Source organism: Ictidomys tridecemlineatus, chromosome 2 (assembly GCF_052094955.1).
Source record: "Ictidomys tridecemlineatus isolate mIctTri1 chromosome 2, mIctTri1.hap1, whole genome shotgun sequence".
Classification (NCBI taxonomy): Eukaryota; Metazoa; Chordata; class Mammalia; order Rodentia; family Sciuridae; genus Ictidomys; species Ictidomys tridecemlineatus.
Window position 1 is genome coordinate 54,270,186 of NC_135478.1, and position 18,200 is coordinate 54,288,385.

An 18,200-nucleotide genomic window follows, 5' to 3' on the forward strand; every position below is an offset into this window, starting at 1 on the left:
TGTTCCTGTAGACTGTGATCTTGCTAAAATCCTAAATTCCAGCTGGTGTTTTTGTACATTCCTTAGGAATTTTTCACATGGACATGATGTCATTTGCAAAAGGGGGCAAGTTTATTTCTTCCCTACCAACCTATATTCTTTTTATTTCTTTATTTCTCTTGCCCATACTTCTAATGCTATATTGAATAGCAGTGTTAGGAGTGGATACCATTGCAACTATTCCTGAGCTTAGAAGAAAAAGCATTCATTCTTCACTGAGTACCATGCCAACTGTAGGGTTTTTTGTAAATATTCTGTATCAAATTGAGGAAGGTCTCTGTATTACTAATTATCTGTTCAGATTTTTTTTCTTGTCATGAATTTCATCAAATTCTTTATTGCATCAATGGATATGTTTTTTGGGGTTTTTGTTTTGTTTTGTTTTGTTTTGTTTTTTTCTTATTTAGCCTGTTGAAATTGTGGATTCTGCTGTTTGGTTTTCAGATTGACCAGTCTTCCTCATACCCTTGGACCAAACTCAGTTTTATATTATGAGTTTTATCAATTTTATTGATCTTTTCAAAGAACTAGTTTTTTGTTTTATTTATATTTCTCTAGATTTTTCCCTTTGAGTTTTATTGATTTCTGCACTTAGATTTTTTTCTTCTGCCTACCTTGGATATAATTTGATTTTAAGATGTGAGATTATGTTATTAACTTGAACCTTTCCCTCAGTGTCTAGGATAAGCAGTTAGTGCTACAAGTTTCCTTCCCAGCACTGCTTTTGTTACATCTCACAAATTTTTGTTATGTTTTTTATTTTTGTTCAGTTCAGTGTATTTATATCTTTTGTGACTTCCTTTAACTAATGGATTATTTGAAGTGTGTAGTTTAGTTTCCAAGCATTTGTAGATTGTTATCTGCTATGATTGTTGATTTGATTCCAGTGTGTTCAGAGAATATACCTGATTTATATAGTGTATTTTTATTTACACACGCGCGCGCGCGCGCGCGCACACACAAACACATATAATTTTAGTTCTTTTAAATTTGTTGTGGTCTATGGAGGTTAACCATTTAAAAACATAATGTTATAGGTCAATATCTGGTGCGATTCTGAAGTTAATGTTATCGTTAGTTATATGAAAGACATGGGTTTTCTGCACCTCCCATAGGAGATACTTGGCTGCCTTTTGAACAAAAGAAGGAGTAGTATTCTTAACTGAGTCATGAGATTATAACTATAACCACAATAATAGTAATGAAAACAATAAACACCATTCTTTATTGAGCTCTGATATATATTGCTGACTGTGTTTAGACGGATACAGAGATGAGCATTTCTTATGTATTAGCTCATTCATTCTATCAGGTAGATTATCATTGCTTCCATGGCCTTTCAGATGCAGAAATTGCATGCCTACAGGTTAAAGCCAGGTAACTGGGCACTAGAGCCCACATCTTACCACAGGCTACGTACACACTAGATAAAGATTTTGGTGGGCATTTCCAGATTTCTGTCACCTGGGGTTAAAGGCATGGTTTCTGATTTGAGAGGTTAGAATTTGCTCACAGCATGTTGAAGAGTAGCTTCAGGAACATCTGTGACAGCCTGGCCTGTGGGTCACTGTTGTAACTCTGTTTGCCTTCCCCAGTCCAGGTTCCCCAGGATCCTGGTGTCCTGACCCAGGTGTTATGTATCAGTTTCAATAGAAGCAGTGACATTGAAAGCACTTAAGGGCTCTTACCTGGGAAGGGTCTCTGTGGGGAGATAGGACATTTGTAATTAGCAATTAATAAATATCAGACAGGAGTATTTTCTGACGTAACTTTGGTTCTCTGATGTTTTTGTTGGTTCCTACTATGGTAAACTCTTTATTTTTTTCTTTTTGAAATCCACTGTTTATTGACTGCTTTAGTTCAGATAAGGCCTCAAACCACACACATTTGGCAGATTGCTCATTGGCCTTTCCTGTCTCTGATTGGTTCCATCATTTAGCATCTTATGGTTAAAGAGAAATCCAGTTCCCTTTAATTATTGGAGTAGATGATATGAATTTGGGAGATTTGCTTGTGGAGGGTGGAAATAAAATTCTATTTTATCTTTTCCTAACTGGGACTCTAAAACCCACTTTAAAACTTGAAAAACTCTAAAGCAATTAAAAACTTTCTATCCTTGATACTGCTTTTAATTACCCACTATTGAGACTCCCCATTTGAAGTCAATGTGGTGTTGACTACAGTGACGCCTCAGTTATGTGGAGACTAGCCTTCCAGGTGACTTGAAAGTATCTCTAACACTAATAAGGCCGGGTGTCCTTATATCTCAGAAAACTTTGAGCAGCAGTGAGAACAGACAATCCAGAGGTACCCCAAGAAGTCTGTTGTCATGTGGAAGTACCTTGGCTGACTCTGATGGAACTAGACAGAAGAACAGGGGTTTCCTGGGAGAGGCAGAGAAAAACTCAGGGAGGACACCGAGTGATGGAGGTTCATGTAGTGAGGCTGTGAGCCTGGGATGAGCCCACCTTCAACTTAGGCTCCTCCATTTGCTGGCTTTATGACTTAATGCAGGCAGTCTCGTGGTACCACATGTACTTTTTCCTAAAGTAAAAAAGTCACGTTAGGACTTTTTTTTACATCAACCCCAAGAGCTCATGTGAGTTAATTAACATTGTTTTGGGATACAGGAAGCATTCAGTTAACTGTGAACTCTTACTATTTTTGTTGTACATATTAGTGCTTCTCAGGATTGGTTATTTTTTTTGTTTGTTTGTTTTTGGTTTACAAACACCCGATAACAGTACCTAGGAATAGTAGATATTCATGTATTTTCAGTAAATGAAATGATGCGTATAGAGCTCTTGGCATGATAGCTGGCACACAGTAAGTACTTAATAAAGAGTGGTAACAAAAAGTAGTAGTTGTAGAACAACAGTGTTGGAAGCAGTGGCCAGTGCATACCGTGACAGTGAAGAAGAAGTAATTTCATGCACATGCCTTGCACATACTTCGTGCTGGACATAGTTAAAAGGGCTTTTTATATAAACCTTTTCTTTTCATCCGTAACAACTGTCCATGAAGGTTATTCTGTTGACGGGTGAGGATACCGAGGTGGAGTAATAACTCTTAGCAACTGGATAGGTTTGGGATTTGGACTCCTGCCCTCTAGTTCTGGAAGCTGTTCTCAGATTCTTTTGTTGAGAATTTTCTAGGTTCTGTGCTTTGCTTGTGTGGCTCCTGCCCTACTGGAGCTTATATCCTAGTGAAAGAGATACGCCTGACCCCAAGTGACAAGTGAATGATGGACGAGGACTGTCTGAAGCCATAGAGGCCGTGGGTGATCAGGGAAGGTGTTTTCAGTGAAATGCAGGCTGAGACTGGAGGCAGCCAGACGAAGCACTCCATGCAGAGGGAACAGAATCAGCCGAGGTCCTGACAGTCACCAAGTCAAGGAGATGGGAGTACCAGAGTGCAACGAATACCCCGAGCTGGGGTTGAAGTGAGTTTAAGGCACTCAGAACTCCAGAGTGGAGAGCTGGAAGACAGCATGTGCTTATTGGCTGCACACCCTAGGAAGGCCTCCTTAGTGCTGAGTGTGGGTACTAGGTCCTGTACTCGCAGACAAGAAGACTGAGGCTAGTGAGTGTCAGACTAGGATTTGAACACAGCTGGTCTGACTCTAGAGGCTCCAGCCAACTAAGTTCTTCTATTCTGCATCTCCAGTCCTTCATGCATCTCCAGAAGCTGCAGCGAGAAAGGAAGATGCTGCAGAACCATGTATGGATTCCTTACTCTGCCTCACTTCAACATCTGTGGTCTCCCAACTACTCTGCCGGGTCCTTCAGAGTGTTTCATACTAATTTCTCTCTTCTTCATTCTGTAGGCTCCTCCTGTCTTATTCTGACTTTTGCATCAGTTTTTGGGAGCCATCCTCTACCCTAAGTGACCCACACCCAAGCCAGAGTTACCGTTTCTATCATGTGGCTTCCTTGCTGAAGGTCTTGGGCTCTCCCTGATGTGCAAGGAAGAGCCACCCATCCTCCTGCAGCCAGATCCCCAACAGGTGTCCCCTGCTGCTGCCCTGCATGGCCTGTCGGGTGGAGTGTGGTTGGTCAGCAGTGGGAGCAGCAGACCACGAGAGAGTTCAGCTCACATTGTACAGTGGTCAGCTGCTGTTAGATGATGTATCATGTCCTGAGAGGTTGGCAACACAGCTGGGTAGTTGAAAAACCTCACTCGTGAAATCTTGTGGCTTTGTAGCTAAGTTATCAAGTGTTTACTTTGGACTCAGCGCTGGGTCCTCTCCGTGGAATCCTCACAGTAGAGCTATGGAACACTGATTCTTTGAACTATATGTTGTAGACAAGGGAAACCCAGGTTCAAAGAGGTTAAGAAATTTAACCTTGCTTACACATTTAGTAAAAGAAGGAATAGGGAGTTGAATCCAAGTAGTCTTGACCGTAAAACTGCTTTGGGCTGTTGCATAGAATGCAGTAGTAAAAGAGAATTTCCCAGTAAGTAGATTTGAAAATCAGACCCTGAAATGTGGAGATTGAACCTGAAACTGTCTCCAGGTATGGGATCACGTGTTGAAGAGGACTTGAAGTTTTGTCATCCTGAAGGGCATACACAGTTCCAGCAGGTATTGTGTCACTCAGCAACATGAAGGCACATTTACAGCCTTCTGACTTATGATGGTATCACAGAAACAACCTAACATTTTGATCGTTATCCAGCAAGTAATATGTAAGACGTAATCATTGCTGCTTTCTGGATTGATAATCACAAATGAGGAATGATGCTGGTGCTCTGTGTCAGGGCTTGTTTGTGCTCAGAGACCATGTCATGCGGGCCATGCCTTGTGAGTCTCCAGAAAAGTGACTTGAGGCTAAGAATGACTGAAGTAAAGCAACAGCCGGCAGAAGTCTGTGGGAAGTGAGTTCCACACGGAGGGACTAGCAAGTGCCAGCATGCACTGCAGGAGAGAGCCCACTGTGGCCCAGGATGAGAAACCCGGCCGAGAGGCAGGGCCTCCGCTCTGGGCCATGCTGGCCAGGTCGAGGAGCTGTTTCTTTCTTCAGAACAAATGAAAGCTGCAGGAAAGTCCAGGCGCCAGTACACACACACAGCAAGCTCACTCTCGGGCTGGCCAGGCAGGCACCGTTCTCTCGCTCCAGCAGTCCTCCGGAGATTTTCATTTGTGAATCTTATTCGCAAGTCATGAGTCAGTGCGTGAAGGGGCTGTGGTGGAGGTGTCAGTGGGGTGAGGAGGAGCCCAGCTGGGAAGGCCCGGGGCCACTTGTTGTTGAGTGGTAGGAATTTCAGAAAGAGGGGAAAACTTTCCATGCTGTAGGAACCGTCTGGCCCAAAGGTAGAATCGTGGGGAGACAAGGTAGGTTCTGGGAATTCCGAGACCATCTTGGGACAGGGGTGAATTGGCTCCGCAGCCTAAATTCTAAGAGGCCTGGCTTTTGGAGACGTGAGCCCAACCCCACTTTGACGCCATGGGAGTCTTGGAAGTAGAGGGATGGGGTTATCGCTTTTCAAGTCAGTGGATCGGCCAGCAGGGTAGTGGAGGCCACTGACACTGCAGTCAGCGTAGCTGGAGGAGGCAGGTTCTGGGGGACACTGGAACCTGCCTGGGCTGATGAGTGCAGCACCCCTGGGTTCCAGTGGAGACTTTACCATGTGCTAGCTCATGAGAGCTGAATGCGTGCCTTAGTTTCCTGGCCAGTCGTCGGGGTGGGGGGTGACTTCTGTCTCCAGGTTGTGGGAAACAGTGGGCACTTCCAGGAGCCAAGGTATCCTCCTGAGACTGTGTGTATTCTTTCTTTTCCTGCCCTGTGGAGTACCTGCTAAAAGAGGCACTGTGATCATCACTGTTTGACAAATGAAGAAACACAAGTCCACGGAGGTTATAGAACTTGCCAAGGTCACATGTGTCTTGAATGAGAGAACCAGGGGATACAGGGTGATAGAGGGTGGACCACATGCAACCACTCTGCTTAAATACCAGCAATACAGGATGACCGACTGGGGAGCAGCAGGGAGCAAGCTTTTGAAGAGGGGACCGCTGAGCTGAGACCTGAGTTGAGAACATGCCAGGCATCTCATTTAAAGTGATGGCAGAGCCTGGTTGGGAATGAGACTTCTGGGTCTGCAGGGAGAACGGAGGTCAGTGTACCCAAAGCAGAGTGAACAGAGCAGAGAACCAGACAGGCTGAGAGAAGTGAATGCATGCTGGGGGCTGTTCTGAGGGCTGAGGTTTGTTCATAAAAAGCCACCGGAGTTGGGGTGCAGTGGTACGCACCTATCAACCTAGCGGCTCAGGAGGCTGAGGCAAGAAGATTGTGAGTTCAAAGCCAGCCTCAGCAATTTAGTGAGACCCTTTCTCTAAATAAAATATTTTAAAAAGGGCTGAGGATGTGGATCAGTGGTTAAGTGTCCCAGGGTTGAATTGCTGGTACCAAAAAAAAAAAAAAAAAAAGCCATTAAGCCATTGAAGAAGCTACCAGAGACTTTTAAACAGGGCAATGACATGATTTGATAGAGGATTTTAAAGAATCATACTGGTGGCCTCGTGGAGGGGATTGAAGACCATTTGGGAGATTTCTTCCATAGTCTAGTGCCCTCCAGGTAGCTGTAGCAATGGAAAGAAGTGGGCAGAGGTTTTGAAATGGAGCTAACTGGATTTACTGGTGGCCTGGATATGATGAAGGACAGAGAGTTAGAGATGATACCAGGGTTTTTAGTTTTGGCCATTGAGAGGCTAATAGTAGCATTTACCCAAGAGAGGAAAGCTTATTAGAAACAAAAAGTGGGGCAGGGCCCACATGAAGTCTCTTGGACACGCTTGTTCCATTTGAGATGTGTATATGAGACGTCCAGATGGCAGTGTCTAGTAGGCAGTTGGCTACTTGAATGTAGACAGAGCTTGGGAGTAGTCTGGGCTGAAGATAGCAACGTAGGAGTCACTGGTATGTAGAAGTTGGGGATGTGTGGGAGAAGGGAGACACTCAGGATACTGCAAAGGTTAAATGCTTTGCAACAACATTCAAGTTGGGTTGTTGTTGAACATAGTCTCTCATTTGGAAGTAAAGGTCAAAGTTGTATTAACACCATTGCTGCAGTGGAAATTCTGTCTACAGCCCAGGGACTTCATTCTGCAGGGGACTGTGGTGTTTCTGTACGCATGTGCTCATTGGTCTGTGTGCTTAAATCCAGTCCTTCCCTGAATGCTGGCCTTGGGTCCCTAAAGTACCCAAGGCATAGATGTGGGGCCACTCACTCACTTATTAGAAGGTATTGGTGACCCAGATCTCGAGAAAGGGCCAAGCCTTACACAAGAGCAAAAATCCATTCTTTAAATTAGCTTCAGAATCCATGAACTCAAATACAGTATTAAAACTCTTCATATTTTTAAGTACAGAATTGATGGTTTTAGTTATATATTAAAAGCATATTTTGTAAACTTTTAAATTCAATAAGAATTTCATTTTTATTAACTCCGTATTTTTTTTCTGTTGTAAATCAAATTTTTCTTTGCATTTGGATAAGAGCTATATGTTAATTTGTGGGTGGCCTGATTACAAATTTATGCTTGAGAAGTATTCAGAAACATATCTATTGCTTTTCATACAAATTATTTCATTTCTTTCTGTTGCCACAACATTCCTCACTCTGTTCCTGTTGCTAAGGCCTCTGGAATGTCCCAATACAGAAAAAGGATATAGAACATTTTGTTTGTTTGTTTGTTTTTCCCTGAAGAAATTTTATTTAAATTATCTTGTACGCTCTTTGCTTCCAAATATGGGTATGTGTAGTAAAAAAATTAGAAAGCTAAAATTATAATTGCTGAAGAATTTTATAATAGGAACTCAGTTCACGGGGTAGGATGAACTGGGCTTGTGTATATGTTTCTTTCCTCTGAGGGGTGGTGGCACATGGCACACATGCTCATTAGGAAGATGCTGTGTGCTAATGAGAGACTAAGAGAACTTACAGGTCGCGCAGAGCTTGAGTCCTGGTCATGCTGCTTTCTTGCTGGGTGATATTAGACAAGTTTATTTCTTTATAAGTAGAATGAGGATTATACTGTAAGCTTATTGTTAAAAATAAATAATGGGATCAGGATATGAAGATGGGGAGGGGACGAGGGTAAATGGAAATGATCAGTGCAGATGTGTACATGTACGGAAGTAATCACAGTGAATCCCATTATCTGTACAGTTAATATGTGTCCATAATAATAATAAATCAACTTTGAGATGGGACAAACCAATATATAAAGTGCTTAGCCCAGGACCTGGCACACAGTAGTCAACTGTCATGGCCATCGTATCAGTTGTCTGTTGATCTTAAGTTTGAGGAAATTGAAATTTTTATAGAAGTGTAGCTTCTTCGTCCCCTACAGAATGACCCTGCCTTCTTAGTTTTACTAACTCTAAGTCACACATACAAAATGATCAAAGAAACCAAGATAGAAAGGGAACCCTCTTCCTCATGGCAAACGTGAATCCTTGCTACTTGAAAGGATCTCTATATCTTGGTATTTATCAAACTGCCTTATTTTTAAACGGGTCCCCAGAAATGTCTAGTGTCTGGCAAAGGGATACATTTTTAAATAGCATTCCTTGTAAGCAATGTAAAAAACTACACAAACTATATCAGGACAAAAACTAAATGAAGACTATGTATTTAAGGCTGCTGTAATTACTGTTTAATCAATAAAACTTATTAATTTGATTTGATAATTATAGATTTCTCGTATTTTTCAACTATAAATTGTGAGTTTTATACCACTTCTGTAATTTGGATTTTCCTTATTAATAGGCCTATCAAAGATAGTAAGCACAAGGATATCATGGAGCTTTGGATAAACTACCTTAAATTTTACTGTTGAGAATGAAATGTCATGTCAGAAACAGTAGCCGTGGAATATGGCTTACTGTGTGTATACCAGTACACACAGAACCTTTCTCCTCCTCCATGGGCACGGTCTTTACCAACTCAGTGTGCGCATGCTTTCAAGGAAAACAACACGTTGTTTGGCTCCAAATTTTTTTGTTAAATAATTAAGCTTAGCTACAGAAGTTAGCATTCTACTGGAAGCTTCTTCAGTTGTCTGACCTGTTTATGTAATCAGAGGTGTTTAGCCTTGATAGTCCAATTTATTGGAGTTGGAATCTGGATGAAATGTTTAGAAATCAGGGTTTTTTTTCTTCAAGAGGGCCCAGACCCCAGCCATCCTAAATCCCAGCTGTTGACCTTAGACAAAGTGCTTCACCTTCCTAAGGCAGTTTCTTCTTTAGTAGAATAAGGTTATAATGGTACCTACTTAAGTAGCTGTGAGTATCAAATGAAAGAGCAACTCATAGAAATGGGTCGGTGCTGCATCTGCATCCCAGAATCAATGCTGGACCATGTTGGTTTCGGATCCATAGCAAGCCATCTGCAACTCAGTGTAATAGAACTATTTAAAAAAACTGAGATGCAGCCACATGTGACTATCAGATCTGTCATTTACTATTTTAGAAAATATCATCATTTAGTATCTTAGGGCATTTTCTTCTCCGTATAAAAACCACCAGTATAACCCACACTAGAGAAAGTGAAATTAAATTTTTAAGAAAGAAAGCAGATGCTCATCAGCTTTTGGGGTCTTTTAAACATTTGCTGAATTGAAATGTGCCACCTATTCGTTTATAGCAAATATTCTAAATAGTACATGTAGTGTAAAATACTTGTTTAAAATCACTGATGTTGAAATCTTTAAAAAGTTTAGGTTCTCCATCTGAACTTTACGCTGTGTTCCCTAGATTATTGTTCTGTGAATAACATGAACCATTGTTCATGGTAGGGACTTTTAATCATATTTACAATGAATAAAGTTACTTTTAATCTTTATGCTTATGCAGATAGGTTAGCTTATTATTGTCAAGTTGACATTATTGTTAAAAACTATCTCCTGCTCGATTCTGGTTGGTAACCAACTATAAATAATAATGTGAAATGCTGTGTTTGTGCTGAAGCTCTGTTTGGTGGCATCAGTGTATAAATAAATGGACTAGAGGTGATTGTGACCTGGGGGGAAATATTTCTTTATTTATTTAAATATATATTTAATATAAAACATACCTGTATATAATATCTATAAATATAATATAGAAATAAATACAAAATATATGTCTGAATTATATACATTCATGTTAGTGAAGCCAGCAATTTTCCTCTTCGGTGACATCTCTGTTCCCCGTCTTAACTTATCCATAGGACTTGGGGACCAGCTGACTGGAAACAATCATAGTTAAACAAATAAAACTATCAGATTATACAGCTTTGAGGATTACTGAGCATTTTATATGATTTCAGATTCTTACCACAACCCTTGAAAGAGTTCACTTAACGTTGCTTTATTGTATGAATGTGTTGTTTGCATTTTAATAGATTTGTTTTATTACCCCTCACAATTTTTGGTGCATGTTATATTAACCCTCTGTAAAAAAGTCTGTTCCTTTTAAGCTGGAGTGCACTTGTCAGAGAACGCTGATGAGAAGGTGACTCCTTTGGAGAGTAGCATTCCTCCATGTGGCTTTACAGAAGTCATAACCAGATGAGTAAGTGACACTCTTTTTCTTTGTTGCAGACATGCCAATATTTGGTCTTTGTCCAGCCCATGATGATTTCTACTTGGTGGTGTGTAACGACTGCAATCAGGTTGTCAAACCACAGGCATTTCAATCACATTATGGTAAGTGGTTAACTATTTGAAAATTACTTTTTAAAGGGAAAAGGGAAAAGTGGGGTTAGACTGCAGGCCAGTAATGGCACATAACATCCCTCCTTTCACGGGAAGTAGACTGTCGAATTCATACAGAGGGTTAATACCTATCAGATGTTGGGTGTTTTCTGCGTTTTACTGAAAGTGATCTGCTAGTGATTTTCTATTTTTTTTTAATTGAAATTAGGGAAAGTGTATTTTATAAGTTGTCTCTTGAAATACCACACCTATGTTTCCTTCTTGAGTCTCTGGTTATGAATTTGGTAGATTTTAAAGTTACACACACACACACACACACACACACACACACACACACACAAACACAATATAAAGGCATGGGCCTTTCTTGAAATGTGATTTCGAAATTTCCAAGTTCAATAGTTAAGTAGACATTTTTAAAATACTTGTGAGTTGTTTCCTCATTGCTCTTACCAGTATAAATGCAAGCTCGAAAACAGTGAGTTCTAAGATTAGAGTTTAACTGAAGCATCTTTGGAATCAAACTGGAGTTGAGTCCTAAGTGATAAAAAGGAGCAACCCCGGCAGCCTTCTGGAACAAGAGCATTTGATACAGAGGGAACAGCCAGCTCACAGTCCTGAGGTGGCCACTGTGGCTGAAGGGTTAGTGAAGAGAGAAAGGTGGGAGCTAGAGGAATCCAGAGTTAGAAGCAAGAACCTGCTAACTCTCAGGCCAAGGTAAGAAGCGGCGTGGGGCGTTGGTTGGTGTAAGGGAGTGACACAGTTCCATCTCACTGGGTGATTTGCTGGAGAGGAGTTCAGAGGCAAGAGGTAGCACTAGGCTGAGACTCAAGTTGGCAGTAGAGCTGGGGAGACTGTGGAGCTTGGAGATGTTCTTAAAGCCAGAACTTTTAGGGACTACTGTTGTTTTATGAGTCACACCATCATAATCAACATCCCAACATTTTTTTCCAAGAAGTATATCTTATATTTAATCATCAAAAAGTTCTGAGTTCTTGCTTCTGGGTGAGGTCCTGTGGTAGTCACCAAAGTGAGATAAAAAGTTAGTAAGAAACTCTCTCTGCTAAAGACTCAGGCTAGCAACAGAAAGGCTGCTAGTCATTTGGCAGGTACTTTGGAGTTAAGGATTTTGAAGCTGGAATATCCTAGATTTAAACTTAAACTTACAGGGCAACCCTTTTTGGGTCCCATCTTACCCTGGGGGAGCTGTCTCTTCTCACTCTCAAAATAAATAAAATGAATAAATTCAACCCCCCCCAAAGCAATATGTTATTACTTTGCTTGAGCAAGTCATCTTGCCTTGGAGTCCTTTCTCATAGTATGAGGAGAGTGATACCCACCTCATTGGGGGGAATTAAATGAAAAAACCTAGGTGAGCCCAGGCCTAGGGTATGACTGATAAAAGAGGGAGGGCGAGAGCCAGGTGGTTGAAGACACAGCTGTGGATGGATGCAGGAAGTGTGTGTCTAATATCATAACACAGTCATAGCCTTCAGAGTAAGGAGGGACACAGATCGCCCTAGATAGTAACTCGGGGAGGACTCCTTAGAGAAAGTAACCTTCATGTTAGGGTTTGAGAAGTAGAATGAGTTGTTTCTCCCCATGTAATTTTTTTCTCAATTTTTAAACTTGGAATACATATCCATTGTGGAAAATGCAGAAAATATTGTTTTAAAATAACCTGTCGTGCCCTTAATGGGAAGTGTTTGGATGGAAATAGAGAGGACTGCCACATACGGCTGCACAGTTTGTGCACCGAATGCCGTATTTGGTGGCCCCAGGCTGACAACAGGGTGATGTGAGTAAGCTCAGAGGCAGGAAATTCCAGGCAGCCTGGAATGTGCTGCACAAGAGCCGCCATTGGCCACAACTGATGTACGCACGTGTGAATGAGCCGTGTGCAAAGTCAGGCTGGGACTTGTAGTTTGTTTGTTAGAGTATCGATACTCCCTGACTCTGAGGAGTTACGTCCTAATAAACCCATGGTGAGTTGAAGGTATCCTGAGTTACAAATGCATCAGTCCATCTAACCTACTGAACACCCTGGCTTAGCAGCACCACCCACCAGGTGTGGTTGCCCCACCACCGCCCCCCCCCATGTTGCTGCTCGATGCTGTTGCCCCCAAGTATCACAAGAGATAATTGTATGACCTGGAAAAACTGGAAATGGTTAAAATTTAAAGTACAGTTTCCACTGAATGCCAGATGGCTTTTATACCATTGTAAAGTCAAAAAATGGCTAAGTTGAACTATTATAAGTTGTGGACTGACTATATTAGGAAGAACTCGTACCTGCTAAGGGAGGGAATGTAATTTTTCTCTTTTTGGATGAAATTGGTGAACATGTGGGGGCAGCTTTCACCTGTCACTGGTATTCATTTGTGACTTTTAAGAACAAATGAGCAGTTGTTACAAAATTCAACAGGCAGTTCCTTTAAAACCAGTGCTGCCAGTATAGGAAAGGACACTAGTGTGACAGCAAGACGTGTGTAAATCACTTACGTTAGTGGTAAAATTATTGTGAATTAGCGAGCAACTTATTATCCAGAGGAGTAAGAGGTCATATGCTTTCGGTAGTGAGCTGCCTTTCGGGGAAGTAATGATTAACCAGGATTTCCACTTGCAGTGATGGCGAGTGATTGTAGTGTCATTTTGGCATCTTCAGGTCTCATAGTCTGATTGCTTTCATATAGATTGCTTGCTTTCTTAGAACTACACAGTGATACTGTTTTCTCAGTGCTTTAGTGTTTTGGAATACTCGTCCAACATGCCCTCAGTTACTCAGTATTTTTAAAAGCAAGATGCTTCTTACTGCTAATTTCAGATTTTAAAATATAATTTGAGGCAATAGACCTGAAGCCTCCTGCACATCTGAATCCAGGGAGCTTTCTAAGTGGCAGAAGCCCCAGGCCCACTCAGATCACCACATCAGAATCTCCAGGGTTAGAGCCCATGAGTTGGCAGTACAGACCCGCAAGCTGGTCAGAATTCATTGCTTGCACAGCAGATATGGTCCACTCTGGTGGAGCTGTTGCTGTGTACTTCCAGGACTGGCATAGTGACACACACTATGACAGATTGTCACTCAGATTTGTCAAATCTAACCATGAAAGGAGGCCCCTGCTTTTTTAAACTAATTTTTAAGTCCTTGTCGTACATTCAGGAAATGTCACATTAATACCTCTAGAACTTTTTTTTTTTTTTTGGCAGTACTGGGGATTGAACCCAGGAACACTTTATCACTGGGCTACATCCCCATACCTCCTTCCTTTTTTTAAAAAAAAGTCAAGGCAGTGTTTTAAGATGCCGAAGCTGGCCTTGAACTTGTGATCCTTCTGTGTCATCTTCCTGAGTTTCTGGGATTGCAGGTGTGTGCCACCAGGCCCAATTGTAAACCTTTTAAGTAGATGGAGGCTGGGATGGTGATGTTCCCTATAGCTATAAACACCATTCTTTAGAAGATGGGCACCTTAGTTGATCAGTTATTTGATACATTTGTTGGTCTTGTGCCACTGGAGAGAATAAACCATGTGGTCCTGTTTACCTACGTTTGTTCTGGATCTGAAGAGATGGGGACAGGGTAAGGTTAGGGAATGAGTTGTCGGGTGCCTTTGGGGTGTATACTAAGTGGGCCTCCCAGTGATTCCCCTAGATTGCAGGTGACACTGCTCTGTGCTGCTGTGTCGCTGTGTTGGCTATAAAGAAGGCCTTCATTTCTCTCTCAATTATGCAAACACGGGTATCTTTCAGGAAATAGATGAGCCCTGCTAATTCAGTTTGGACAGGTACCACATTTAGAATCGCTGCTCAAAAGTCAGCCGTCGAAGTGATTCTGCCTTAGACGAGTTAGGCTGATCTACTTGTTAACATTTTCAGTCAACTTGAATCTTGAGCAAGGCCACCATAGTAACATGGGGCTCAGCCATCTTTTCTCAAACTTGGCATCAAGTTCTGGCTTATTATTGGCTAGCATATTTGCACAAGAAAATCTTTCTTTAAATTAAACCGATTTCATTCAAATAAATCCATTTATAAAGAAAAGATTGTAGAGCCATAAAGCGTGTTGACCAAAAGATAGTAAATGTAAAACAGAGTGAAAAGAAGACCATCGGCTCCTGTGCTGATGCCCGTGCCGGTGCTGGCTTGCAGCAGAGTGGCCACAACAAGTGTCATCCACGCACAGGGTGCTGCTGCTATAGGAGCTGGAAGAGATTTGGAAAGGGAGAAAGCTGCACTTGTGATTTAATGCTATTAATGTTGGGAAGTGACACCTACTCCATGTTTTGGGAAAAACCAGTTTACAGTATTGGACTTGACTTCTTAGATATCAAAGGAAACGACTACAAAGATCAAGCCTAGCACTCAGAAGCCGAATTGTAGAATCTCTTGTTGATCTGCAAAAGAATCTCAGAAGACAAAAACCATTGTCATTCATTGTTGTTGCTGTTACATATCAAGCCACTACTAGTCACTATAAGTAGCCTGTTGACGAAGTCTATTGATGAAGCCTCAGTGTGGGACGTCTGCCCCTCAGACCTGGTTCACAAAGGGAGGTGTCATAAATCAGGCCTTTTCATTAACTGTGTAAAAGTGGCTTTAGCAGAAACCCTTGCTGTGATCTTGTCTGTTTCTCCACATACCGTTGTGAACCTTCTTAGATGAAGAGCTGCACATGCATTGCTTGGACTTAATGTCCCTTGACGTGCACTGAGGTGCTTTGGAGTCTTTGAGATGCCAGCGTAAATTGTATTTGTGAAAATGTCCTTGTCATCTGAGAATGAGTAAACTACTTGTGAGAAATCACACATGCTTTTTTGAGCTAATTGTTTTCAAAGGATGTTAGTGTAAGGACAATCTTTTGTCCCAGGCCTACTCTGGGAGAGCTGGTGGATGGGCTGGCACTGGCTGGGGTGTTGCTCCGCACTGTTGACAGCTTTTCTCTTGGTTGTGACCAGAAGTCACCATTGTATATAACTAAGGTACTTTGGGTCACACAGCCAAGGTTGTGCTATTTAATAAAGGACACAGGACTCTTCTTTTGCCATCTGATGGCCCTAGAGATGGAAAATAACAACTTAAGGTATTTATTGAATAAGTTATTTTATTTAACATTTTGGTAACTATTTCTGAATGAAAAAATTTTTTTTCTTTGAAATGTGGTAGATTTGGCCACTACATTTATATAATCTGAGTCTTTTTCTACTTTGAAATTTTCAGTGATAATTAATCTTTTTAGGAGTAGCACTCATTTAAAAGTCCACAGACTAGTGATACATTTTAATAGTACTTGATGATCTATAAAACTTTTTGCACGTATTACTTCATTTCCTTTTCTTAGCGGCCCACTGAGTGAATTTTATTCGTAGTTTACAGATGAAAGTCCTAAATAAAATCTCGCTTACACAGATAAAACATACCAGGCCACGTTTTCTGGCTATTTCTCTTGCACATAATGAGGATTGTGTATAAAAAGGATGGCTAGAGTTAAAAGAAAGTCTAGAGAAGATATAATGAATTCCACATGTCACCAAACTACCAGGAGACAGATATTCTAGTTCAGGTAGAATTTTTAAGTTTGCTCAGAGTAGCTGGAAGAGTAGCTAGATCAGCACCGTGGACCCCTGATGTTACATCAGAGGGAACATTTAGTAATTCGAAGATGTAATGGTAGTAGGTAGATATTTGGATCAGCATAGTCATTGGATTTCTCTTCTGCCTGTTCTGCTTTATTTAACCCCGAATCGTAGCAGGTCTTCAAAGCCAAGCCAAGCTCCTCCTCCTCTTCTTGTATGGGCCTCATTACATTTTGTAGAGACTTGGTCAGCGTATTTATTTCTGCGGTCAGAATAAAAACTGAAACTTGTTACAGAGAAGTAAGTATTTGGCTCTCTTGCTTCAGAGACGCATGCCAGGCCCTCCTCCAGCAGTCAGAGGATGAGCCAGGGCTGGAGCTAGGCAGAATGTGCACATCAAAATGAGTGACGTCAAGATGAACCTTAGTTTAACTCTCAAAGGAAACTCCAGGTTGCTGGTTTGACCTAAACTTTTTTTGTCACTTAGTAACATGATGTAAAATAAACACAGTGAATTTTTTTTTAACCACAAGCTGAATAAGTGATAATGAAATAATTTTTCAAATTATTTCAGCAGCATCAGATAAAGGACTATTTATTCTCTCTCCAGCTAACATATTTTGGTGTCTTTTTTCCTTAGTTGTAAAGGAAGCGGGGTACTTTAAACTGTTGTTACTTACACCATTTGTAAGAGCAACATTTTAATTTGTAGTTATAAATGTATTGATTTTTTCCATTTATTGATACCTGTGCCTTTATTAATGTTTTTACCTTTGGGCTTCCTGTTAAAGAAACTAAACAGATCAGTAGGGATGTTATTCATGCATTTAACAAATATTTATTGGGCACCTATTATATGCCAGGCATTTCTCTTCACTAAACTATAAAAGCATTGTTTCTTATTTCATTCAGTTTGTATTCTGATTGGAGAGGGTGGAGAAAGGTGAAATAAGATTATTTCAAGTAGGGATACATGCTGGGAATAATGTGAGAGAGAGAGTACTGGGCAGGCCACTGTAGATATTCAGAGATATATTTCAGAGATAAATTCAGAGATTTTCTAAAGATTGTAGGGGTAGGAAATAATTACTGCAGTGATTCCAAGTTTGGGGGGTCATTGATTCTTTGTAACTATCTATTTGTTTTGTTTCATTTTCAATGAAAGAGTGATCTAGTCATAAAAACCAGGAAACAAAAGAGAATGTGCTCCTTTTCCTGGGCCTTCTCATGTCCTCATAGAGGAATAAGAATTTATTCAAGGACAGGGGTGTAGCTCACTTGCCTGCCATGTCCAAAGCCCTGGTTGGATCCCCAGTTCCACTAGAGTACAAAAATTTATTGATTCAGCTGGGCATGGTGGCACACACCTGTAATCCCAGCGGTTTAAGCGGTAGAGGCAGGAGGATCGAAAGTTTGAGGCCAGTTATCAAGGCCCTAAGCAACTCAGCGAGACCCTGTCTTTAAATAAAATATTAAAAAGGGCTGGGATGTGGCTCAGTGGTTGAGTGCCCCTGGGTTCAATCCCCGGTCCCCCTGCCAAAAAAGAATTTGATTCAAAACAGAGATCTCACATATCTTGGTTTGTCTTTAATTATTGAAGTTAATAAGGTACATTGTAAAAGACAATTAGCCAACAAAGATACATATGCAATCAGAATAAACTGAGCTCCTCCATCTTGCTTTTTGGGGGATGGTTGGACATATCTACATTGTTGGAACGGCACTAGGACCCTAGTAAAAGTGTTGTGTGCCTGCATACTCCACCCCGCTCCTTACACATTTGAAAAGAGCTTCCCTTTGTCACTGAATCTGCCGTACTGTCACTTGTGCCTGTAGTTCTGATTTATCAATGTATGTGAAGCTGACCAGTCCTCTGCCCATGGACA

The 18,200-nt window shown here is 41.1% G+C and overlaps 1 protein-coding gene across 2 annotated transcripts in view; it reads left to right on the top strand.

Moving 5' to 3' along the window:
• The window catches only part of Atxn7 (ataxin 7), a 101,369-nt gene that overhangs the window by 29,382 nt on the left and 53,787 nt on the right, over nucleotides 1–18,200 (top strand). For both annotated transcript variants that reach the window (XM_078038594.1, XM_078038593.1), the window contains exon 4: nucleotides 10,628–10,732. In XM_078038594.1, coding sequence (XP_077894720.1) covers nucleotides 10,628–10,732 — 105 coding nt within the window. The remainder of the gene's footprint in view (nucleotides 1–10,627; nucleotides 10,733–18,200) is intronic.